At 41.2% G+C, this 20,652-nt stretch overlaps 1 protein-coding gene across 2 annotated transcripts in view; it reads right to left on the reverse strand.

The window, feature by feature from the left end:
- Positions 1 to 20,652, reverse strand: part of LOC125454639 (coiled-coil domain-containing protein 158-like) — a 188,475-nt gene that overhangs the window by 39,157 nt on the left and 128,666 nt on the right. For both annotated transcript variants that reach the window (XM_048535619.2, XM_059646391.1), the window contains exons 16-17: positions 10,301 to 10,459; positions 8,078 to 8,170 (exon numbers count right to left, since the gene is read on the reverse strand). In XM_048535619.2, the coding sequence (XP_048391576.2) occupies positions 8,078 to 8,170; positions 10,301 to 10,459 (252 nt within the window). The remainder of the gene's footprint in view (positions 1 to 8,077; positions 8,171 to 10,300; positions 10,460 to 20,652) is intronic.

The raw sequence follows: 20,652 nt of genomic DNA on the forward strand, positions 1-20,652 counted from the left end.
TTTGCAAGTTCCCATACCTTCACTTGGAGCTATATGGAAGTCCATTTCCTGATTTGAGATTGAAATCTTGGAACTTCCTTCCCAGCAAGACTGTATGTGTACCTGCAGCAAATGGACTACAGCAGTTGAAGAAGAAAGTTCATCACCTTCAAAGCATTTGGGAATGGCAACAAAAATTAGCCTTGCCAGTGCTGTATGCATCCTGTGATAGAGTTAATAAAGTTCTACTGTTTGTTACTTTAGTAACTGCTTCAAGAACATTTAATCAGTCTCAACAAACACAAGGTAATCCATGTGGGTCTCTTCCATGTCAGCTCAAACATTTCCATGTTGTTCAAATCAATCTTATTCTTAATTATAGACCCTAGTAATTTTATACAGCAGATTCCCTTTCAACTTTCTCAAACAGCGGAGTAATACGGTCAATTTTTTAACCTTGATGAACAGCTAAGCTACAGAACTTTTGGAAATTCAAAGTTAGAGCATTAACAATGATCTCATTTATTTCCTTTAAAAGTCTATGATGGATAACATTTGAGGTCTTGGTGTTTTGCCATTCTTTAGTGCCATTATTTCTTTCATTTGTTGAGTTTTGTTTATGTAAATTTGCTTATGTTTGGTGAGTCTCTGGCTCATCTGATACAATTTCAGTTCCCTTGTGATGATCGCCATATCATCCTCTTTTTATATTGCAAATAATGATGGAAAGCAATTATTTAATAAGTCTACCATTTCCTTATTTTCATTAACATCACTGCTATTAGTTTTCAAGGAGCACACATTGACCTTATCCACCCGTTTCCTCTTAATATTACAATAATTGTCTTAATTTTGACATTCTTTAGATATTTCATTTCATGCACCTTTTTGTATGCTCGATCTATTTTGTCATCTTTAATGTTCCTTGTAGCTTTTCTTTTTGCTGGAGTCTGTGCTACTTCTTGCATCCTTTCAGCTTTTTCTGTTAAACTTACCTTGTCCAAAGGCTTGTTCCCCATCACCACACTCCAATCCCACCCAAAATGTCCAGAACTCTCATTACATGGAAGCATAAACTGGTTCCATACCCTGTTAAATTCATTTTTGGAAATGTCCCACTGATATTATGTAATATTATCCCCATTAAGACTTGAGGAGTTTGCTGTGGACAGTCTCTGTCTTGGTCCATTGAGGCTGGCCTTTACTTAATCTAAATTTTTATAAGTTGATTCATATGAAGCGCGACAGTCAATACAATGATATTATGGTCACTAAATGTTCACATTCTATTAGGTTGTTACTAAATCAGACCCATTACTCATTATTAAATCTAATATGGCAAGTCGCCTTTATTCTAGGTCATACTGTCGCAGAAAACTGCAAAAAGTTTCTATCTTTCAAACATGAACTTACCTGCTTATCTCAATCTACGCAAAAACTAAAATTCTCTTTTGAAATCACAGTCTTTACTACATGCTCGTTTAGTTTTTGCATTCTGCAGTTTCACAACTACTAGCATGCAAGCTAATCACAAACCCCAAACAGTCTTAAGTCCTTTTCTCTTCCTTAATTCTACCCTTTGCCTCTCTCCTGCCTGTTTACCTTACATTATATCATTGCATATCATAGAAGTAGTTTAATTCATAAGTCAGCCTGTCTCTGAAATATTGCTGTTTCTTCAGTGTATCTGGGACAAAATACTGGAACTTTGTCCTAACAGCACAGTGGAGTACCTACTCCGAATGGATTACAGAAGTGCAAGCAGGCAGCTTACTCCATCTTCTCAAATGCCACACATTGTGATTCAGCCAGGAATGCCTATATTCCATAAACCAATAAACTAAAAAATTGCGGATAATGGTACTTCCCTCCCTAGATTAGATTTACTTTCTCTCCAGTAGGCTTTTTAAAACTGTATTCTCTCATGCAGTGCTGTATGTTGCGTTTGTTAGCAGACTTCACCGACGATTTGACTACGTGATGAGCGGATGTAAACAATCACCTGGTGATGTGTTTGGAGACAGGGAGACATTTATGTGTGTGGGATGGTGCATATTATGGAAGACGGTCTGAAACAATACCAAGGAAAACCAGGTTTCTAAACTAACAAGTAGGCATATTTTACATGGTACCTATAAGGCAATTTGCTGACGAACCAGAAGTGTGGCCATGGTGATGCCATTTTAGCCGTACCTGCTGACTTTAGTAGAAAGAATCTAACATGTAATGTGTACCTCATTTGCAGTGAGATATGTACAACTTTAGTTGTGAAACTCTGCCATGTTTGCCTTTTATCAAAGTTTGGAATTCTGACATGAATACATCAGATACAATGCTTTTTACTGCAGTCTCTGGCTTAATCTCTGTGACAATAAATAAAATCTAATCTTTTGTCTGTCATTTATGAGTGATAATTTGACTTTATCAGAGTGACTACAGAGAATGCCGCCTCACTGAGATGCATCAGACCCACCCCTGCTCTCCATCAACATAGATGAATACGTCTTGCCCTTGGCCATATTGTGCACTGTTGGAACTGTTTCTTTTTGTGGGTTTCAATCCTATTGTCCCAAATTGATTTTTCAAATTGGTTGAACAGATGATATGATTTCTCCCCTCTCTGTGTAACGCTGCAAGTGAGGTCACAGTGCCTCAGTTTTTAAAAAAATTGTGATACATGTCATATTAGAAAAAATAATACTTTACCAATAAATATGCACAAAGCTTTTACTACAAATGTATAACCATACAAATACATTTACTTTACTTATTGTATATACATATTGTTCAGATGTTAAAATCAATTATCCACCTAATGTATTTAGTGCATTAATGTGTGGTGTAATTAGGTACAAGCAGCTGGTGGCTAATATAGAAGGCAACACTGGTATATGTGAATGAACAGAATTAGGATAGAGGGGAAATTCAGTTGGGTGCGGAGTAAAAGGTGAGAAAAATTATGAGTATTATTGTAAAATGAAGAAAAACATGAGAAAAGAGAATTACAGAAAGACAGAAACTTAAAAATAAATATTTTTCTTAGTTCTCCACTATGGCTTCCTCGTTTATTGATGGGCATTCTGTTCACTTTCTTCACTAATGTACGTGTATCAGTTCTCCCCAGCCAATTTCCTTTGCACAGGAACAGTAATGGGCCATTGAAGCACTCTGGCCTTTTCTGCCATTAATGTGTAACCTAACTCAACGTACGTGCCATTGTGGCGTGTCCTTTAATCTCTCTGGCTAACAAAAAATATCAAGTGATGTCACAGTGCTTCAGCTTTAAAAACATGTGATACTCAGCATCTTACAGAAAAACAAAACGTTACCAAGAAATATGGACAAAGCATCAGTGCAGGAGGAACCAAGAACAATACAGCACAGGAACTGGCCTTTTGGTGCTGCAAATCTGGGCTGCCACATTTTGTCCTTCTTTTCAAAAACTGTCTTCATTGACAGGATCCGTATTTCTCTATTCCCTTCCTATTCGTAAATTCATCCAGGTGTTTCTTGAATGCTGCTATTGTGTCTGTTTCCACCACCTCCTCTGGCAGTGTGTTCCAGATACTCACCACTTTTGTGTGAAAAACTTGACTCGCACATCTCTTTCCAACTTCTCTTGCACCTTGAACCCGCATCCCAAAGTAATTGATGCTTCCAAACTGGGAAAAAGCCTTATACTTTCCGCTCTATCCATGCCGTTCATAATCTTATAAACCCCTATTGGGTCACCCCTCAACCTCCTGCATTCCAGTGAAGACAAACACAGTTTATCCAACCTTTCTTCATAGCTAAAAATCCCCCATACCAGGTAACATCCTGGTAAACGTTTTCTGTGCACTCTCCAGAACATCCACATCCTTCTGGTACTGTGGTGACCAGAACTGTACTCAATATTCCAAGTGTGACGTAACTCAAGTTCTATAAAGCGGCAACATAACTAGTATATCCTTATACTCAATGTAAGTTTTTGAACAGTAAAGGAATTAAGGGTGGGCAGGTACTTTGATCCTGCCTTATCTACTTACGCTGACACTTTCAGCAATCTGTTGACCTGCACATCCAGCTCTCTCTGCATATCAATACTCCAAAGGGTTCTGCCATTCACTGTATAATTTCCACCTGGGCTTGACATTCCAAAATGCATCACTACATGTTTGTATGGATTAAACTCCATCTGCCATTTTTCTGCTCATGCCCCCAACTGATCTGCATCCCGACAATCCTCTTCACTATCCACAGCTCCACCAATCTTTGTATCGTCTGCAAACTTACTAATTAGACCAACTAAGTTTTCTGCCAAATCATTTATGTCGATTATGAACAGCAGAGGTCTTAGCACCTGGTGGAATACCACTAGTCACAGCCCTCCACTCCAAAAAACGTCCTTTCACTGCTCCCCTCTGTCTCCTATGACTAAGCCAGTTCTGCATTCATCTTGCCAGCATCTCATTTTCTGCTCGTCAAGTACAACAGTTTTAGGGCTGGAGGTATGTTCTCTCATGTCCTTACCCCAACCCTTCACACACCAGGCCTTGTTATCACAGGGTCTGCTATTACACACAACCCATTGTTTGCCACTAACAGTCCCCACTGGCAACTATTCATTCTCCTAGGCTGCCAGTTATCCACCCTTTCCCTGTCAAACTGTTCTTCCTTGTCTTTGGGCTCTACCTCCACAGATTGTTTACTCCTTGCTCTTACCTCCCACCCTATCTTCTGCATATAAACTGACATTTTGCCAGCCACCATCAGTTCTGAGGAAGGGTCATTGGACCCGAAACTTTAACTCTATTTCTCTCCTCGGATGGTGTCAGGCCTGCTAAGCTTTTCCAGCCATTTCTGTTTTTGTTTCTGATTTCCTGCATCTGCAATTCTTTCATTTTTTAAAAAAAAGGTCAACCTCATTTGAAACTTAACTATTGATCCAGTAGCAACAGCTCTTTGCTGAAAAGCTTTCCAAACTTCACCAATCTTGCAACTCCTTGAAAGGCCTGGCTATAATTTTTTGGGTCTGCCTCAGTTCTAGACACCTCAAACAGTGGAAGCATTTTTCTCATGTATTCATAATATCCTGAAAACTTCCAACAAATCACCACTTCACCTTCTAGATTCCAGGGAACACAAACCTAATTTTTTTTTCTCTCTTCCTGGCTTAACTCTTGGAATTTAATTATTAGTCTAGTAAGCATGTCTTGTATTTCCTCCAAGACCAACAACTTCCCCCCAAGATGCAGTAGCAGAGTAAATCTTCGTACTCTGTGATCTTCAGGGCTGTATATAACTGAAGCATGACTTTTTAAAAATTATTTTCTGTCGCTGTTCGTGATATTTTCATGATCCATGAATCTCAACCATAAAGTATATTTGGTATAAAGTATTTCTGGTTTTGAACTTTTCACCCTTTAGAAAATACTTGATTTTGATCCAAAACGGGTGAACTCACATTTTGTCCACATTGAAATCCATTTGTCACAGTTTTGCCCATTCACTTTATAGAAGAACATACGAACTAGGTGCAAGAGTTGGCCATCCAACCCCGCAAGCCTGCCCCGCCATTCAATAAGAACATGGCTGATCTTACTGAGACTCAGCTCCACTTACCCGCCCACACACCATAACCCTTAATTCCCTTACTGTTCAAAAATGTATCTAGCCTTGCCTTAAACACACTCAGTGAGGAAGCTTCAATCGCTTCACTGGGCAGGGAATTCCACAGATTCACAACCCTTTGGGTGAAGAAGTTCCTCCTGACCTCAGTCCTACATCTGCTTCCCTTTATTTTGAGGCAACACCCCCTAGTCCTAGTTTCACCGGCTAGTGGGAACAACCTCCCTGCCTCCACCCTATCTATTCCCTTCATAATCTTATGTTTCTATAAAATCTCCCCTCATTCTTCTGAATTCCAATGAGTATAATCCCAGTCTACTCAGTGTCTCCTCATAATCCAACCCTCTCAATTTTGGAATCAACTGAGTGAATCTCCTCTGCACCCCCTCCAGTTTTAGTATATCCCTTCTCAAGTACGGAGGCCAAAACTGCACACAGTACTCCAGGTGTGGCCTCAGCAGGACCCTATACAGCTGCAGCATAACATCCCTGTTTTTTAAACTCCATCCCTCTAGCAATGACAGACAAAATTCCATTTGCCTTTTTAATTACCTGCTGTGCCTGCAACAATTCTTGCACTAGGACACCCAAGTCCCTCTGCACAGCAGCGTGCTGCGATTTTTTACCATTTAAAACATTGTCCATTTTGCTGTTATTCTGACCAAAATGGATGACCTCACACTTATCAACATTGTACTCCATCTGCCAGACCTTTGCCCATTCACTTAGATTATCTATATCCCTCCGTAGACTTTCAGTGTCTTCTGCACACTTTGCTCTACCACTCATCTTAGTGTCATCTTTATCAATCAATGTCTCTTTGTAATTATATGCTTCCATCTAAACTGCTTACAATACTGCCAACATTGTCTCATTAGCAAACTTAGGCAAGTAGTTAGCCATCCTGTTACCCAAGTTGTTAATAAATACTGTGAAAAGCTGAGGCCCCAACACAGGTCCCCGTGGGCATCACTGGCCATGTGATTAAGTGTCCATTGTCCTCACTCTGTGTCTCTTTTCACAGTGCCAATTTCCAAACCAGATGAATAATTCTCCTTCAATCCCAACATCTTCAAAACTAACAGTCTCTTGGACAGGATTTTATTAAATGCCTTCTGGAAGTCCACAGAAATAACAAATTTGCCCTGTCCACTACTTTTACCACTGAAGCTAATACAGAGAGTGCCTCATGAGCTGAGTCAGGCCACATCCATGAGACAGAGAATCAAACATGTTCCAATAACGGGGAGTGTTGATGTGGTGAGCTGGGGGGGAGGGGGAGGGAGGAACCAGCCTGCATGGGTGTCCTTGGCCAGCAGCAAGGCCGTCCATTGAACATGCACAGCCTGACTAAGGCCTGCATCCTAACTCTCGGCTACAATGGTTGGTTCAAACCACACAACCCCTGCATCAGTGTCAGCAAGGTGAGTTTCTTAATTGGCCTCTTAAAGACCTCAACAGACCTAGAAAGAGGAAAGTTAACCATGATCTATTCTATCTCTGGCTTAATTGACGGGGTGACATGGTGGTTGTAAAGGTGTCATTCACCCCTCCCTACCCTATGCCTGTAATCAACTGGGGAGTGGGACCATTAAATTCTACCCTGTATGCCTGGTTTTGCCCAGGCTTAAAACAGACACAATATATGGAAATGATTTTAAATAATTAGACAGTTGACAATTATTAGGATTTTAAAAAAACCCTGCCCATTCAACAAGATAAATAATAGGCAATATTTAGGGGTAGCGACAGCCTACTGGTATTATTGTTTGACTGTTAATCCAGAGACCCAGATAACGTTATGGGAATCCAGGTTTGAATCTTGCCATGGTAGTTGGTGGAATTTGAATTCAATAAATATCTGGAATTAAGAATTTAATGTTGACCATGAATCCATTGTCAATTGTCAGAAAAAACCATCTGATTCACTAATGTCCTTTAGGAAAGGAAACTGCCATTCTTATCTGGTCTGGATGACAAGTGACTCCAGGCCCACTGCAATGTGGTTGATTCTAACTTCCCTCTGGGCAATTAGGGATGGGCAATAAATGCTGACCAAACAGCAACGCCCTCGTCCCATGAAAGAATGAAAAAAAGACCATAATAAACATCAATGCCCAATATATAAAACTAAATAGTTTTTTAAGGGTCTTCCTGGAGGGTAATCTGGAAGACATTCAAATTTAAGTTCTAACTCATTGTAAACAATAAGTCAAAAATATTGAACCAGTGGAATCATTGCTTTGCAAACTGAATCCAGCCTTTAGACCTACACGTTCTTATGAATAAAAACAAATCCTTCCAGATTATATGGGTCTCAGTTCCAACATATTCTAGTTATCAAGGCAGGTGCAAAAGCACCCAAAACTGTTTATCCAGGCCAAAAAATCAAGCACCAATCACACAGATTGAAACTAAGATTTTAAAAGACACCATGAAATAACAAAGTATCAACAATGCTATGTAAAAACAATTGAGAAATTCATACCTTTACTTCCAAGGCATGCTGCAGCTTTAAGCGCATGAAGTCCTGTTCCTGACGCTGAATAACTGACTGACAATCAGAAAATCTAAGACAGGCCTGTTTCACATGGAAATTACAAACAAGGCAAACTCATCAGCCAAGGTAAAGTGCTCTCTTAGCAGTTTTTACTGAAAACATTACTATATCACTACACTTCTTACCAACATACATATACAATTAATGTTTGATGATTTTCAACTGGAAGACAATGCAACATTTCCATGTTTTGTAGGAGGGGTATCCACCCTGTAGCCCCAGAGTCAAGTGATTTAGTTACCTTTCAAACTTAACGTTTGATGTTTTTGTAACTCAGACCCATTTGTATTCAGGTTTCATTTGCTTATTTGTCAGTATAAACTCTGTAAATTTAGACATTTGAGAAGGATTGCTGCTAGCATTCATTCATTGATAATTGTTCGGACTTAAAAAAACCCTGTCCATTCATCACGATAAATAGGAGCTGGTTTTGTAACATAAGCTGAAACCTGTATAAATTGGCACACCAAGAGATATCTGCAAAAAATGGACATTTCCTGGCAGTCCTAAATAGCTTACACTGCAAACACTCGTTACCAAATAAAGTTACAGTGGATTAACAGGAAAGCCAAAACAATAGCCTAAGGATAGCCTTCAATGCACAGTTTTTCTATAACTTAAAATATTGGACACAATAAGTGCTCATTACAACAGGTAAAGAAACTATTTTTGTGAGCGTGTCCAATGTGCACAGTGGCACAGAACCAATTTGACCTCTCGGACTGAATACTTCCAAGGCTCTATGATAAGGTATGGGAATTTCTCCTATGCTATGGATGGTAAGGAAGTCTGGGGAAACCAGAAAATATAGCCTTAAGAGAATGAAGGTTGAAAACAATGGGAGTTGGGGGCTCAGGGAGGGGGCAGGGGAACTTAGTGGTGCTAGAGAGGGGCAGAATATTCTTTATTGCTTTGCCCCACCCTTGCTTTTGTTTTTTGCCCACTCTCAGGTGGCTTCCTGGTTCTTGAAAACCCCTCATAAAACATTTGGGTGCAAAACCATTGACAGAAATGATCAACTACAGGGGACCTTTGATCTCTTTAGTAAAGATCTTAGAGTGCTGATTCTTTGGAAGCATTTAAAAAGGGTTTACTTGACTGATTCATAGAATGAAGGGATTGTCTTCCGAGGAAATGTTCTGAAGGAGGGTCTAGGCCCGAAACATCAGCCTTCCTGCTCCTCTGATGCTGCTTGGCCAGCTGTGTTCATCCAGCCCCACGCCTTGACACCTCGTACAAGTCCCTTAGTTACTTCTAATTTACAGATATAAAACATCTGACTGCAAAATGTGGGAACAAAAATTTTGTTTCACAAAGCAAGTATCAAAAGACCAGGCAATGTTAACTGTTTGAAACACTGTCCATAAAAACAAAAAAAACTCGAAATATCAACAGCTGATGAAAGTACACTTTGAAGCAAAAAGCTCGTAAAATAGGCATGTTTGGAAAGGCCAACTAGTCTGATGGCAGAGCATTACTTAACAGAATTAATGAGAAATAATTCCACAGAGGCCAGTAGCCCATCACCAAGTCACCCTTTGTTTACAGTGATCTTGACAGTGATCTAGCTCCTTCAGAGGCAGCTCTTAGAGCGTCAGGATGTTTAACACTCTTCTTTTTATCTGTCAGCCAGGTCTCCCCGATTCGGGCAGATTAACTGCCCCAATCAGGGAACTCCTATTCTATGATATCCACCTGGCTGACCTCGTTAAAATCTCTACACGATGGGAACACCTTTAGGAAAAGAATAGTGATGACAACAGATCTTTTAGATAATGTGAAAGGAAGATCATCAGAAAAATCTCATAATGGGACAGATATTTCATTTATTTCCCCTCTCCAATTAATAGCTTGTGGCTTATCAAATAGTTTCCATTTCCATATACTTAACAGTGGAGCATAAAACAAGTGGTGCTGTGGGCTAGCACCCTAACATCACCTGGATTCAATTCCAGTCCAGTCTACACAGTAGCAAGGTGTGCTTTACCCGTCCACTCGTGTATGCTGAGTTGTCTCAACTCAAATCAGATGCAAGCATTAAAAGCAAAGTTTATTTAAGGTAAATTAATCCCCAGCACTGCCATTATCTGAGGTGATAAATACAAGAGATGTCTCAAATAATTAATGAAAAATTAAAATTAGTACAGCTACCTTCTCTAATGCTGACTCCAGTCTAACTAGTTTTTCCTTCAAACATTTTTCTTGAGATTTTAGGGTATCAAGCTCTCCAGCAATTTTATTTCTTTCCGATACTATACAGGCAAGTTCCTTAGTTAGGCGAACCTTCTCTTCTTTTAGGTAGCATTTCTCCTACAAAACATAAAAAGGATTAAACAACTGAATTTGTTAATTTCCGTTGGAGGACACAGAAGATGGAAGCAGTGAGGGGCAAGCTAATTGTGTAAATTGGATCAAAGGTTCGTCTTACTCCTTCCAATGTTCACGCTGATTGCTCAAAGACAGTAACAAGATTTCTAAAACCAGAACAATCAATTTTTTTTAGAAACAAGGTACACTGGATACAAGTTAGAAGAGCAAAATCTAAACTTTAATGAAATATCTTACTCGTTTATTTCTAGGATTATCCTCATCCTCAACGTGAATGAATTTCTGGAAGTACAAAGGGTAATGATGCGGCACAAGTACCTATTTATGAGTGAAAAATCTTAAGTGTTTAAAACACTTTTGGCAATTTAAAGTGTGCAGACACTGTGGTTTACAAATAAAAATGAAACATGGTATTTTGGTGGTTGGAATTTCTGCAAGGGGAGTAATTTATCCTCGTTCTTCAAATCTGTTCAGCTGAAAAGCAGGGAAACTGGTGAGCTATAGGACTCCCAACCAGGTTACAGGTTGAATACCTTTCCTTGTTATTTGTTCCTTCAAAATCCTTTACAGTTTTGAAGACCTCCATGAAGCCAACCTTTAACCTTCTCTGTACCTAGGAGAACAATTCCAGCGTTCCTTGTCTCTCCACAAAATTATCCTCTCATAGATCACAGAATCCCTACAGTGTGTAAACAGGCCCTTCGGCCTAACAAGTCCACACCAACCCTCAAAGCATCCCAGATCCATCCACCTAATCTATATATCTCTGAACACTACCGGCAATTTAGTATGACCAATCCACCTAGCCTGCACATCTTTGGAGTATGGGGGGAAACCAGAGCACATGGAGGAAACCCACACAGACACAGGGGGTATGTGCAAACTCCACACAGACAGTCGCCTGATGGTGGAATCGAAACCGGATTCCTGTTGTCGTGAGGCAGCAGTGCTAACCACTGAGCCACCGTGCTGCCTTGTAACATGGCAGACAACAATCTTTCCTAACATGTGCATTTTGATGCTCAATTTTATCTCATGCCTTTTTTTCTTAAAAAAAAGTTCACAATTAACATCATCCTTGCAAATCTCCTGTGCACTCTCACGAAGACCGTGATATATTTCCTGAAATGCAGTTCAGAGGATTGGCTGCAATACTTGGACCACAAGATGTAGGAGCAGGTGCATGAATCTTCTCTGCCCTTCCCTCAATGCCAGTATATTGTTCCTTAGATATGGGGCCCAGAACTATTCACAGCATCCCAACTGCAGTCTTAGCAAGATCACTTTATTTTAATACTCCCTTTGAAATAAAGCACCTCATATTCCATCTCAGGAGCCTCCAGCCCAATGGCCTAAACATGAGTTTTCCCAGTTTCAAATTTTGAAACTGGGCTTACCCACAGCCTCATCTCATGTTCAACCCTCCCTCTCATCCTTGCCTCCTTGACCTGACACAACCTGACCATCTTCTCTCCCAACTAGCCTCCTCACTGACCAATCCCCACTGTTCCCTACCTGCATTCACTGTCCACCATCCCACCTACCTTCCCTAGTCCCATGCTTTCTCTCTCTATATATTTCTGAACTCCCCTCCTCCTCCCCATTTCTGAAGAAGGGTCCCAACCCAAAATGTCAACTTTCCTGCTACTCTGAAGCTGTCTGGCCTGCTGTGTTCCTCCAGTTCAGAGTGTTATCTCTGACTCCAGCATCGGCAGTTCTTACTATTTCGAAGTGACTGAAGTTTCTGGGATTGGGGGTCATGGACGGGGTATATAGAAAGCAGCTGATCCCCTTATTTGAAGGGTCAGTAACAGCAGTGTATAATTTTATGGTGAAAGGCTTGAGGTTTAGACGAGATTTAAGGAAGAATATTTTCACCCAGCAGATGGTGGCATGTTGGAAAACATTGCATGGAGTGATAGTTCATGTCAGAAACCATATATTCTTTAAAAAGTACCATATATACTCAAGTAAAAAGTTGATCTCATGTAAAAATCGACCCCCTATTTTTAGCCAAAAAAATGAGGATTTTCCATATATCTCATGTAAAGGTTGACCGCAGTTCTTCAGACAACAGATCAACATTTGTGAGTAATTTTTCCTATACATAAATGTTACGCTGAGGAAATGAACTCTTTTTTGCGTTTTTATGTGTTTTGAAATTTCTTCATCATTTTGTGCAAAAATGCCCCCCAGAAAAAAACAAAAATATACAGCAGCATTTAAACTGAAAGTTATTGAAGTTGTAGAGAACAAAAATAACGGTGAAAATTTTATGTTTCAGAGAAAGTTGTGACAGACTGGGGAAAGATATTGAACCAACTTCAGACAATACCAAAACAAAATTGTGTCAGAGGTAGACATAGCAAGCGGCCACAATTGGAGATAAAAGTTGCTGAGTAGGTACTTGAAAATCATGAAAATGGAAAATGTGTTAGTCGTGTAGCCATCTAAATCCGCGCACAAAACAAAGAAAGATGGAATTTCGGATTTTAAGGCATGTGCTGGATGGTGCACAAGGTTCATGAGAAGGCATGACTTCACACTTTGGCACAGAACTAAGATTGTGCAAAACCGCCTGCTGAAGTAGAAGATAAGATATTACAGTAATTACCGTAATTCATTGTATTTTTTCTTTGTTCGTTTAGAAATCAATTGGGTTTCTGCTAACGATATTTTGGACTGTGGCATGAACTTCAGCCCCTCAAAAGTAGTATATATGTAACAGTCGACCCCATAAATTTCATCTTATAAAGCAGTTTAAAATAATCGATTTTTACACAAATATATATAGTACTTGGATGAGTACATGAAATGTCGTAATAGGGTGGTGAAGAAGGCATTTGACACACTTGCCTTCATTGGTTAGTGCATTGAATACAGGAGTTGAGATTTCATGTTGCAGCTATACAGGACAGTGATAAGACCACTTTTAGAATACTGCATTCACTCGTGGTCTCCCTGCTATAAGAAGGACGTTGTTAAACTTGAAAGGGTTCAGAAAAGATTTACAAGGATGTTGCCAAGGTTAGAGGGTCTGATCAGTAGGAAGAAGCTGAATAGGCTGGGGCTCTTGACTCTGGAGCATCAGACGTTGAGGAGTGACCTTATAGAGGTTTAAAAGATCATGAGAGGCCTGGATAGAGGGTGGCAAATGTTACTTCCTTGTTCAATAAGGGAATAGGGATAACCCTGGAATTACAAACCAGTCAGTGTTACTTCTGTGATGGGCAAATTATTGGAGGAGGATTCTGAGAGACAGTATGTATGATAATTTGGGAAAACAGAGTTTGATTAGAGATAGTCAGTATGGCTTTGTGAGGGACAGATCAGGCCTCATAAGGCTTATTGAATTCTTTGAGGATGTGACAAAACATATTGATGAAGGCAGACAAGTGGATATGATGTATATGGAGTTAAAGCAAGGCATTTGATAAGGTTTCCCACAGTAGGCTTATTCAGAAATTAAGGAGGCATGTGATTCATGGAAATTTGGCTGAAAGGATACAGAATTGGCTGCCTAATAGAAGACAAAGGGTGGTAGCAGATAGAAAGTATTCGGCCTGGAGGTTGGTAACCAGTCGTGTTCTGCAGGGATCTGTTCTGGGACCTCTGCTCTTTGTGATCTTTATAGATGACTTGGATGAGGAAGCAGAAGGGTGAGTTAGTAAGTCTGCCGATGACATGAAGGCTGGTGGAGTCGTGGATTGTGTGGAGGGCTGTTGTAGGTTGCAATGGGATATTGACAAAATGTGAAGATGGCCAAAGAAGGCAGATGGAATTCAACCCAGGAAAGTCTGAAGTGATTCATTTTGGAAGGTCGAATTTGAAAGCAGAATACAGGGTTAATGGTAGGATTCTTGGCAATGTGGAGGAACAGAGGGACCTTGGGGTCCACGTCCATAGATCCCTCAAAGTTGCCACCCAAGTTGATAGGGTTGTTAAGAAGGTGTATGGTGTGTTGGCTTTCATTGGCAGGGGGATTGAGTTTAAGAGCTGCGAGGTTATGCTGCAGCTCTATAAAACCCTAGTTAGGCCACACTTCGAATATTCTGTTCAGTTCTGGTTGCCTCATCATAGGAAAGATGTAGAAGCTTTAGAGACAATGCAGAGGAAATTTACCAGGATGTTGCCTAGACTGGAAGGCAGGTCTAATGAGGAAAGATTGAGGGAACTAGGGCTTTTCTCAGTGGAGCGAAGAAGGATGAGAGGTGACTTGATAGAGATGTACGAGATTATGAGAGGCATAGATAGAGTGGACAGCCAGAGACCTTTTCCCAGGGTGGAGATGGCTATCACAAGGCAGCATAATTTTAAAGTGAGTGGAGGAAGGTATAGGGGAGATGTCAGAGGTAGGTTCTTTACACAGAGAGTGGTGGGTGTGTGGAATGCACTGCCAGTGGTGGTAGTGGAGTCAGATACATTAGGGACATTTCAGCGACTCTTGGGTATGCACATGGATGAAAGTAAAATGTAGAGTATGCAGGTTAGTTTGATCTTAGAGTAGAATAATAAGTCGGCACAACATCGTGGGCCGAAGGGTCTGTACTGTGGTGTACTGTTCTATATTCCATGTTCTATGATAGGATGAATAGCTCAGGTCATTTTTCCCAGGGTAAGGGAGTCCAAAACTAGAGGGCATAGGTTTTAGGTGAGAGGGGAAAGATTTAAAAGGTACATAAGGGACAACATTTTCATACAGAGGATGGTACACGTATGGAATGAGCTGCAGAGGAAGTATTGGAATGGGTACAGTTACAACTTTAAAAAGCATCTGGATGAGTACATGAATAGGAAGGGTTTAGGGGAAATAAGGCCTAAAGGCTGACAAATAGGACTTGATCAGTTTAGGATATCTGGTTGGCCTGGACAACTTGGGCCAAAGGGTCTGTTTCTGTGCTGTGTCGCTCTATGACTGTTTGTAAATATGCAGAGCATAATGTGTAAGGTTGAGTAGTTAGACACAGATTGTAATGTGGAATTATGATATTGTAACAGTGACGAAGATCTGGTTCAAGGAAGGGCAAGACTGGGTGTCAAATATTCCTGCTATATAGGTTCTTGTTAGTACTTGGATGAGCACTTGAAATATCATACCAGTCAAGGCAATGGGCCAAGTGCTGGAAAGTGGGAATAATGTAGATTTAGAGTAGTTTTTGTCAGTCAGATTCAGGGCTGAAAAGCTTTTTCTGACTCATATGATTCTATGATTCTAGGATCTCAGATTTCTAATGTTCTTTCAGGAGTAGAAATGTTAAAGATGTGCCAGATTTCTCATTTTGTGCTGTATATCCATTGTAGTTAGTTAATTGCTCATGAAGCATTTTGACTATTCAGAAAAGTCTGAATTACGAATCTACAGTATAGAATAGTAAATATTAAAGTCTAATTGAAAGTAGAAATTATATCTTCAAGTTAGTACTTGATTTGTATAACAATCTCGGTGTGGCTGATTCAGATTCACTCCTTTTAGGGCTATTATGGGAGTCAGCTAAATTTAACTAAATTTGACGTTCTGCCAAAAGCAGCTGGCAGGAAGACTTAAAACTCTACAACAGTACACAGCTATAAACGTCTGTGAGAGAGGAATGAAAGATTTCACCAATGAGGCTGTTGACTTGCTCGCCGAGCTGGCTGTACCATACAGACGTTTCATCACCATGCGAGGTAACATCATCAGTGCAGCCTCCGATGAGGCAATGTTGTTCTACTCCACCTGGTATTTATATGATCCGCTCAGGTGAAGCTGGATTGTGTCATTTCTGGTTCTGTTCTGCGTGGGTTTCTATATATTGTGTAATTCCGCATGTTTGTTAAATGCATTACAGAAGGACCAGACCATTATTGACCAGAAGGAAACTAGCCATCAGGATACACAAACACTGGTGAGCAGCAAAACAACATTATGAACTTTCCCTCATCCAGTGCACCCAGCCAGTGAAGGCCATCAATTTAACTGGGACAATGAGACCATCCTAGCTCAAGCCAACCACTGACATGCGTGGAAATTCCTAGAGGCCTGGTTTTCAACGTGTAATGCAATTAACAAACATATGGAATTAGACCCCCATATACAAACCCATGCAGAACAGAACTGGAAATGACACAACCCAACTTAACAGACTGGATCATAAAAATTCCAGATGGAGTAGAACAACATCACTTCGTTGGAGGCGCACTGATGATATTACCTAGCATGGTGATGAAATGTTTGTACAATAACCATCCAGCTCAGTGAGCAAGCCAACAACTTCATCCACAACCTGAGCTACAAATCTTCACAGGAAACTTAAAGATTTTACCAATAATCTCCACGAGATAAAATGTAAAGTATGCCATCATATATTCATTCAATTAAGTCCTCAGAAAGCAATTTACACAACATAAAAATATAACAGGGACAGCAATTTTGGAAAGCTGTTCCTGCAGAACTTCCAAATGCTCATCTTGATATAGTCTGTGAGGAAAGGTAAAGAAAAACACACTTTCTCCATGTATGACACAGGATGGGGGAGTGTTCTACTAGTCATGGGGCTACACGATGGAGCTAAGAGAGTTAAGGATAAAATTACAGGCTCTGTTTTCGCACTTATTTAGCATTCAAAACAAACCTGATGAAGTGAGAGCACAAATGGAAATGAGCAAGTATGATCTGGAAGCCACTATCGAGACATAAATATAAGATGGTATACTTCGATACCTGAATCTTGAAAGTACAAGGCACTTAAGAATGACATAAAAATTGAAAAGGTAGAATAGAGGTTGTGTTAGTTAATGATGATATTAGCACAATACAACTACTTCTCACATCCATGTTGTGCTCCTCTTGCTCAATGTGGGAGCTCACGGACAGGTCTGATACCCCTGACTCCTTCCCGTGCAGGAAGTGTGTCCAGCTGCAGCTCTTGTTAGACCGCATGATGGCTCTGGAGCCGTGGATGGACTCACTTTGGAGCATACGCAATGCTGAGGGGGTCGTGGATAGTACGTTTAGCAAGTTGGTCACACCGCAGATTAGGATTGCTGAGGGAGATAGCGAATGGGTGACCAAAAGCAGAGGAAGAGCAGGAAGGCAGTGCAGGTGTCCCCTGCAGTCATCTCCCTCCAAAACAGGTATTCCGTTTTGGATACTGTTGGGGTAGATGGCTCACCAGGGGAAGGCAGCAGTAGCCAGGTTCATGGCACCGTGGCTGGCTCTGCTGTACAGAAGGGCGGGAAAAAGAGTGGAAGGGCAATAGTCATTGGGGATTCAATTGTAAGGGGAGTAGATAGGCGGTTCTGCGGTCGAAAACAGGACTCCTGAATGGTATGTTGCCTCCCAGGTGCACGGGTCAGGGATGTCTCCGATCAGCTGCAGAACATTCTGAAGGGGGACGGTGAACAGCCAGTTGTCGTGGTGCATATAGGCACCAATGATATAGGCAGAAAATGGGATGAGGTCCTACAAGCAGAATTTAGGGAGTTAGGAGCCAAGTTAAAAAGTAGGACCTCAGAGGTAGTTATCTCAGCATTGCTACCAGTGCCACGTGCTGGTCAGTGCAGAAATGAAAGAATAGCCAGGATGAATGTGTGGCTTGAGAGATGGTGTAGGAGGGAGGGGTTCAGATTTTTGGGACATTGGAACCGGTCTGGGGAAGGTGGGACTATTACAAATTGGACGGTCTACACCTGAGCCGGACAGGAACCAATGTCCTTGGGGGTGCTTTTGCTAATGCTGTGGGGGAGGGTTTAAACTAATGTGGCAGGGCGATGGGAACCAAATATTGGACAAAAAAGAGGTCGTAACAAAAGCCTGTAGGGAACTAGATAATGGAGTCAGTGTGACTAAAGGGAATAGTAGTCGGGGAGCAGATGATGAACACAAAGGGACAGGTGGTCTGAGATGCATTTGTTTTAATGTGAGAAGTGTAGTAGATAAGGCAGATGAGCTTAGGGCTTGGATCAGTACCTGGAAGTATGATGTTATTGCTATTACTGAGACTTGTTTGAGGGAAGGGCATGATTGGCAACTAGTTGTCCCAGGATATCGATGCTTCAGGCGGGATAGAGAGGGAAGTAAAAGGGGTGGAGGAGTTGCAGTAATGGTCAAAGACGATATCACAGCCGTACTGAAGGAGGGCCCCATGGAGCACTCAAGCAAAGAGACAATATGGGCAGAACTCAGAAATAGGAAGGATGCAGTAACAATGTTGGGGCTGTACTACAGGCCTCCCAACAGCAAGTGTGAGATAGAGGTACAAATATGTAAACAGATAATGGAAAGGTGTAGGAGAAACAGGGTGGTGGTGATGGGAGATTTTAATTCTCCCAACATTGACGGGGGTCAAGACGGAGCAGAATTTGTAAGGTGGGTCCAGGAGGGTTTTCTAGAGCAGTATGTATGTAGTCCAACTCAGGAAAGAGCCATACTGGACCTGGTGCTGGGGAATGAACCCAGCCAGATGGGTGATATGACAGCACGGAACTACTTTGGAAATAGCGACCACAATTCCGTACGTTTCACAATATTCATGGACAAGGATGGGAGTGGTCCTAAAGGAAGAGTACTAAACTGGGGGAAGGCTGACTATACCAAGATTCAGCAGGATCTGAGGAATGTAGATTGGGGGAAACTGTTTGAGGGTAAATCCACATTTGATATGTGGGAGGCTTTTAAGGAGGTTGATTAGCGTGCAGGAGAGACGTGTTCCTGTGAAAACGAGGAATAGAAATGGCAAGATTAAGGAACCATGGAAGACAGGTGAAATTGTGAGACTAGCCAAGAGAAAAAAGGAAGCATACATGGGGTCTAGGTGACTGAAGACAGATGAAGCTTTGCAAGAATATCGGGAATGTAGAGTAAATCTGAAACGAGGGATTAAGAGGGCTAAGAGAGGGCACGAGATATTGCTGGGAAACATGGTTAAGGAAAATCCCAAAGCCTTTTATTCATATAAAAAGAGCAAGAGGGTAACTAGAGAAAGGATTGGCCCACTTAAGGACAAAGAAGGAAAGTTATGCGCTGAGTCAGAGAAAATGGGTGACATTCTTAATGAGTACTTTGCATCGGTATTCGCCAAGGAGAGGGACATGACAGATATTGAGGTTAGGGATAGATGTTTGCTTACTCTAGGTCAAGTTGACATAAGGAAGGAGGAAGTGTTGGGTATCCTAAAAGACATTAAGGTGGACAAGTCCCCAGGTCCAGATGGTTACTGAGGGAAGCGAGAGAGGAAATAGCCGGGGCCTTAACAGATATCTTTGCAGCATCCTTAGACACGGGTGAGGTCCTGGAGGACTGGAGACTTGCTAATGTTGTCCCCTTGTTTAAGAAGGGCAGCAAGGATAATCCAGGTAATTATCGACCGGTGAGCCTGACGTCAGTGGTAGGGAAGCTACTGGAGAAGATACTGAGGAATAGGATCTATTTCCATTTGGAAGAAAATGGGCTTATCAGGGATAGGCAACATGGTTTTGTGCAGGGAAGGTCGTGTCTTACCAACTTAATAGAATTCATTGAGGACATGACGAAGTTGATTGATGAGGGAAAGGCTATATATGTCATATACATGGGCTTCAGTAAGGCGTTTGATAAGGTTCCACATGGCAGGCTCATGGAGAAAGTCAAGTCACATGGGGTCCAGGGTGTGGTAGCTAGATGGATAAAAAAACTGGCTAGGCAACAGGAGACAGAGAGTAGTAGTAGAAGGGAGTTTCTCAAATTGGAGACCTATGACCAGTGGTGTTCCACAGGGATCTGTGCTGGGACCACTGTTGTTTGTGATATATGTAAATGATCTGGAGGATGGTGTAGGTGGTCTGATCAGCAAGTTTGCAGATGACACTAAGATTGGTGGAGTAGCAGATAGTGAAGGGGACTGTCAGTGATTATAGCAGAATATAGATAGACTGGAGAGTTGGGCAGATAAATGGCAGATGGAGTTCAATCCGGGCAAATGCGAGGTGATGCATTTTGGAAGATCAAATTCAAGTGCGAACTATACAGTAAATGGAAAAGTCCTAGGGAAAATTGATGAACAGAGAGAGCTGGGTGTTCAGGTCCATTGTTCCCTGAAGATGACAACGCAGGTCAATAGGGTGGTCAAAAAGGCATATGGCATGCTTTCCTTCATTGGATGGGGTATTGAGTACAAGAGTTGGCAGGTCATGTTGCAGTTGTATAGGACTTTGGTTCG

Source organism: Stegostoma tigrinum, chromosome 1 (assembly GCF_030684315.1).
Source record: "Stegostoma tigrinum isolate sSteTig4 chromosome 1, sSteTig4.hap1, whole genome shotgun sequence".
NCBI lineage: Eukaryota > Metazoa > Chordata > Chondrichthyes > Orectolobiformes > Stegostomatidae > Stegostoma > Stegostoma tigrinum.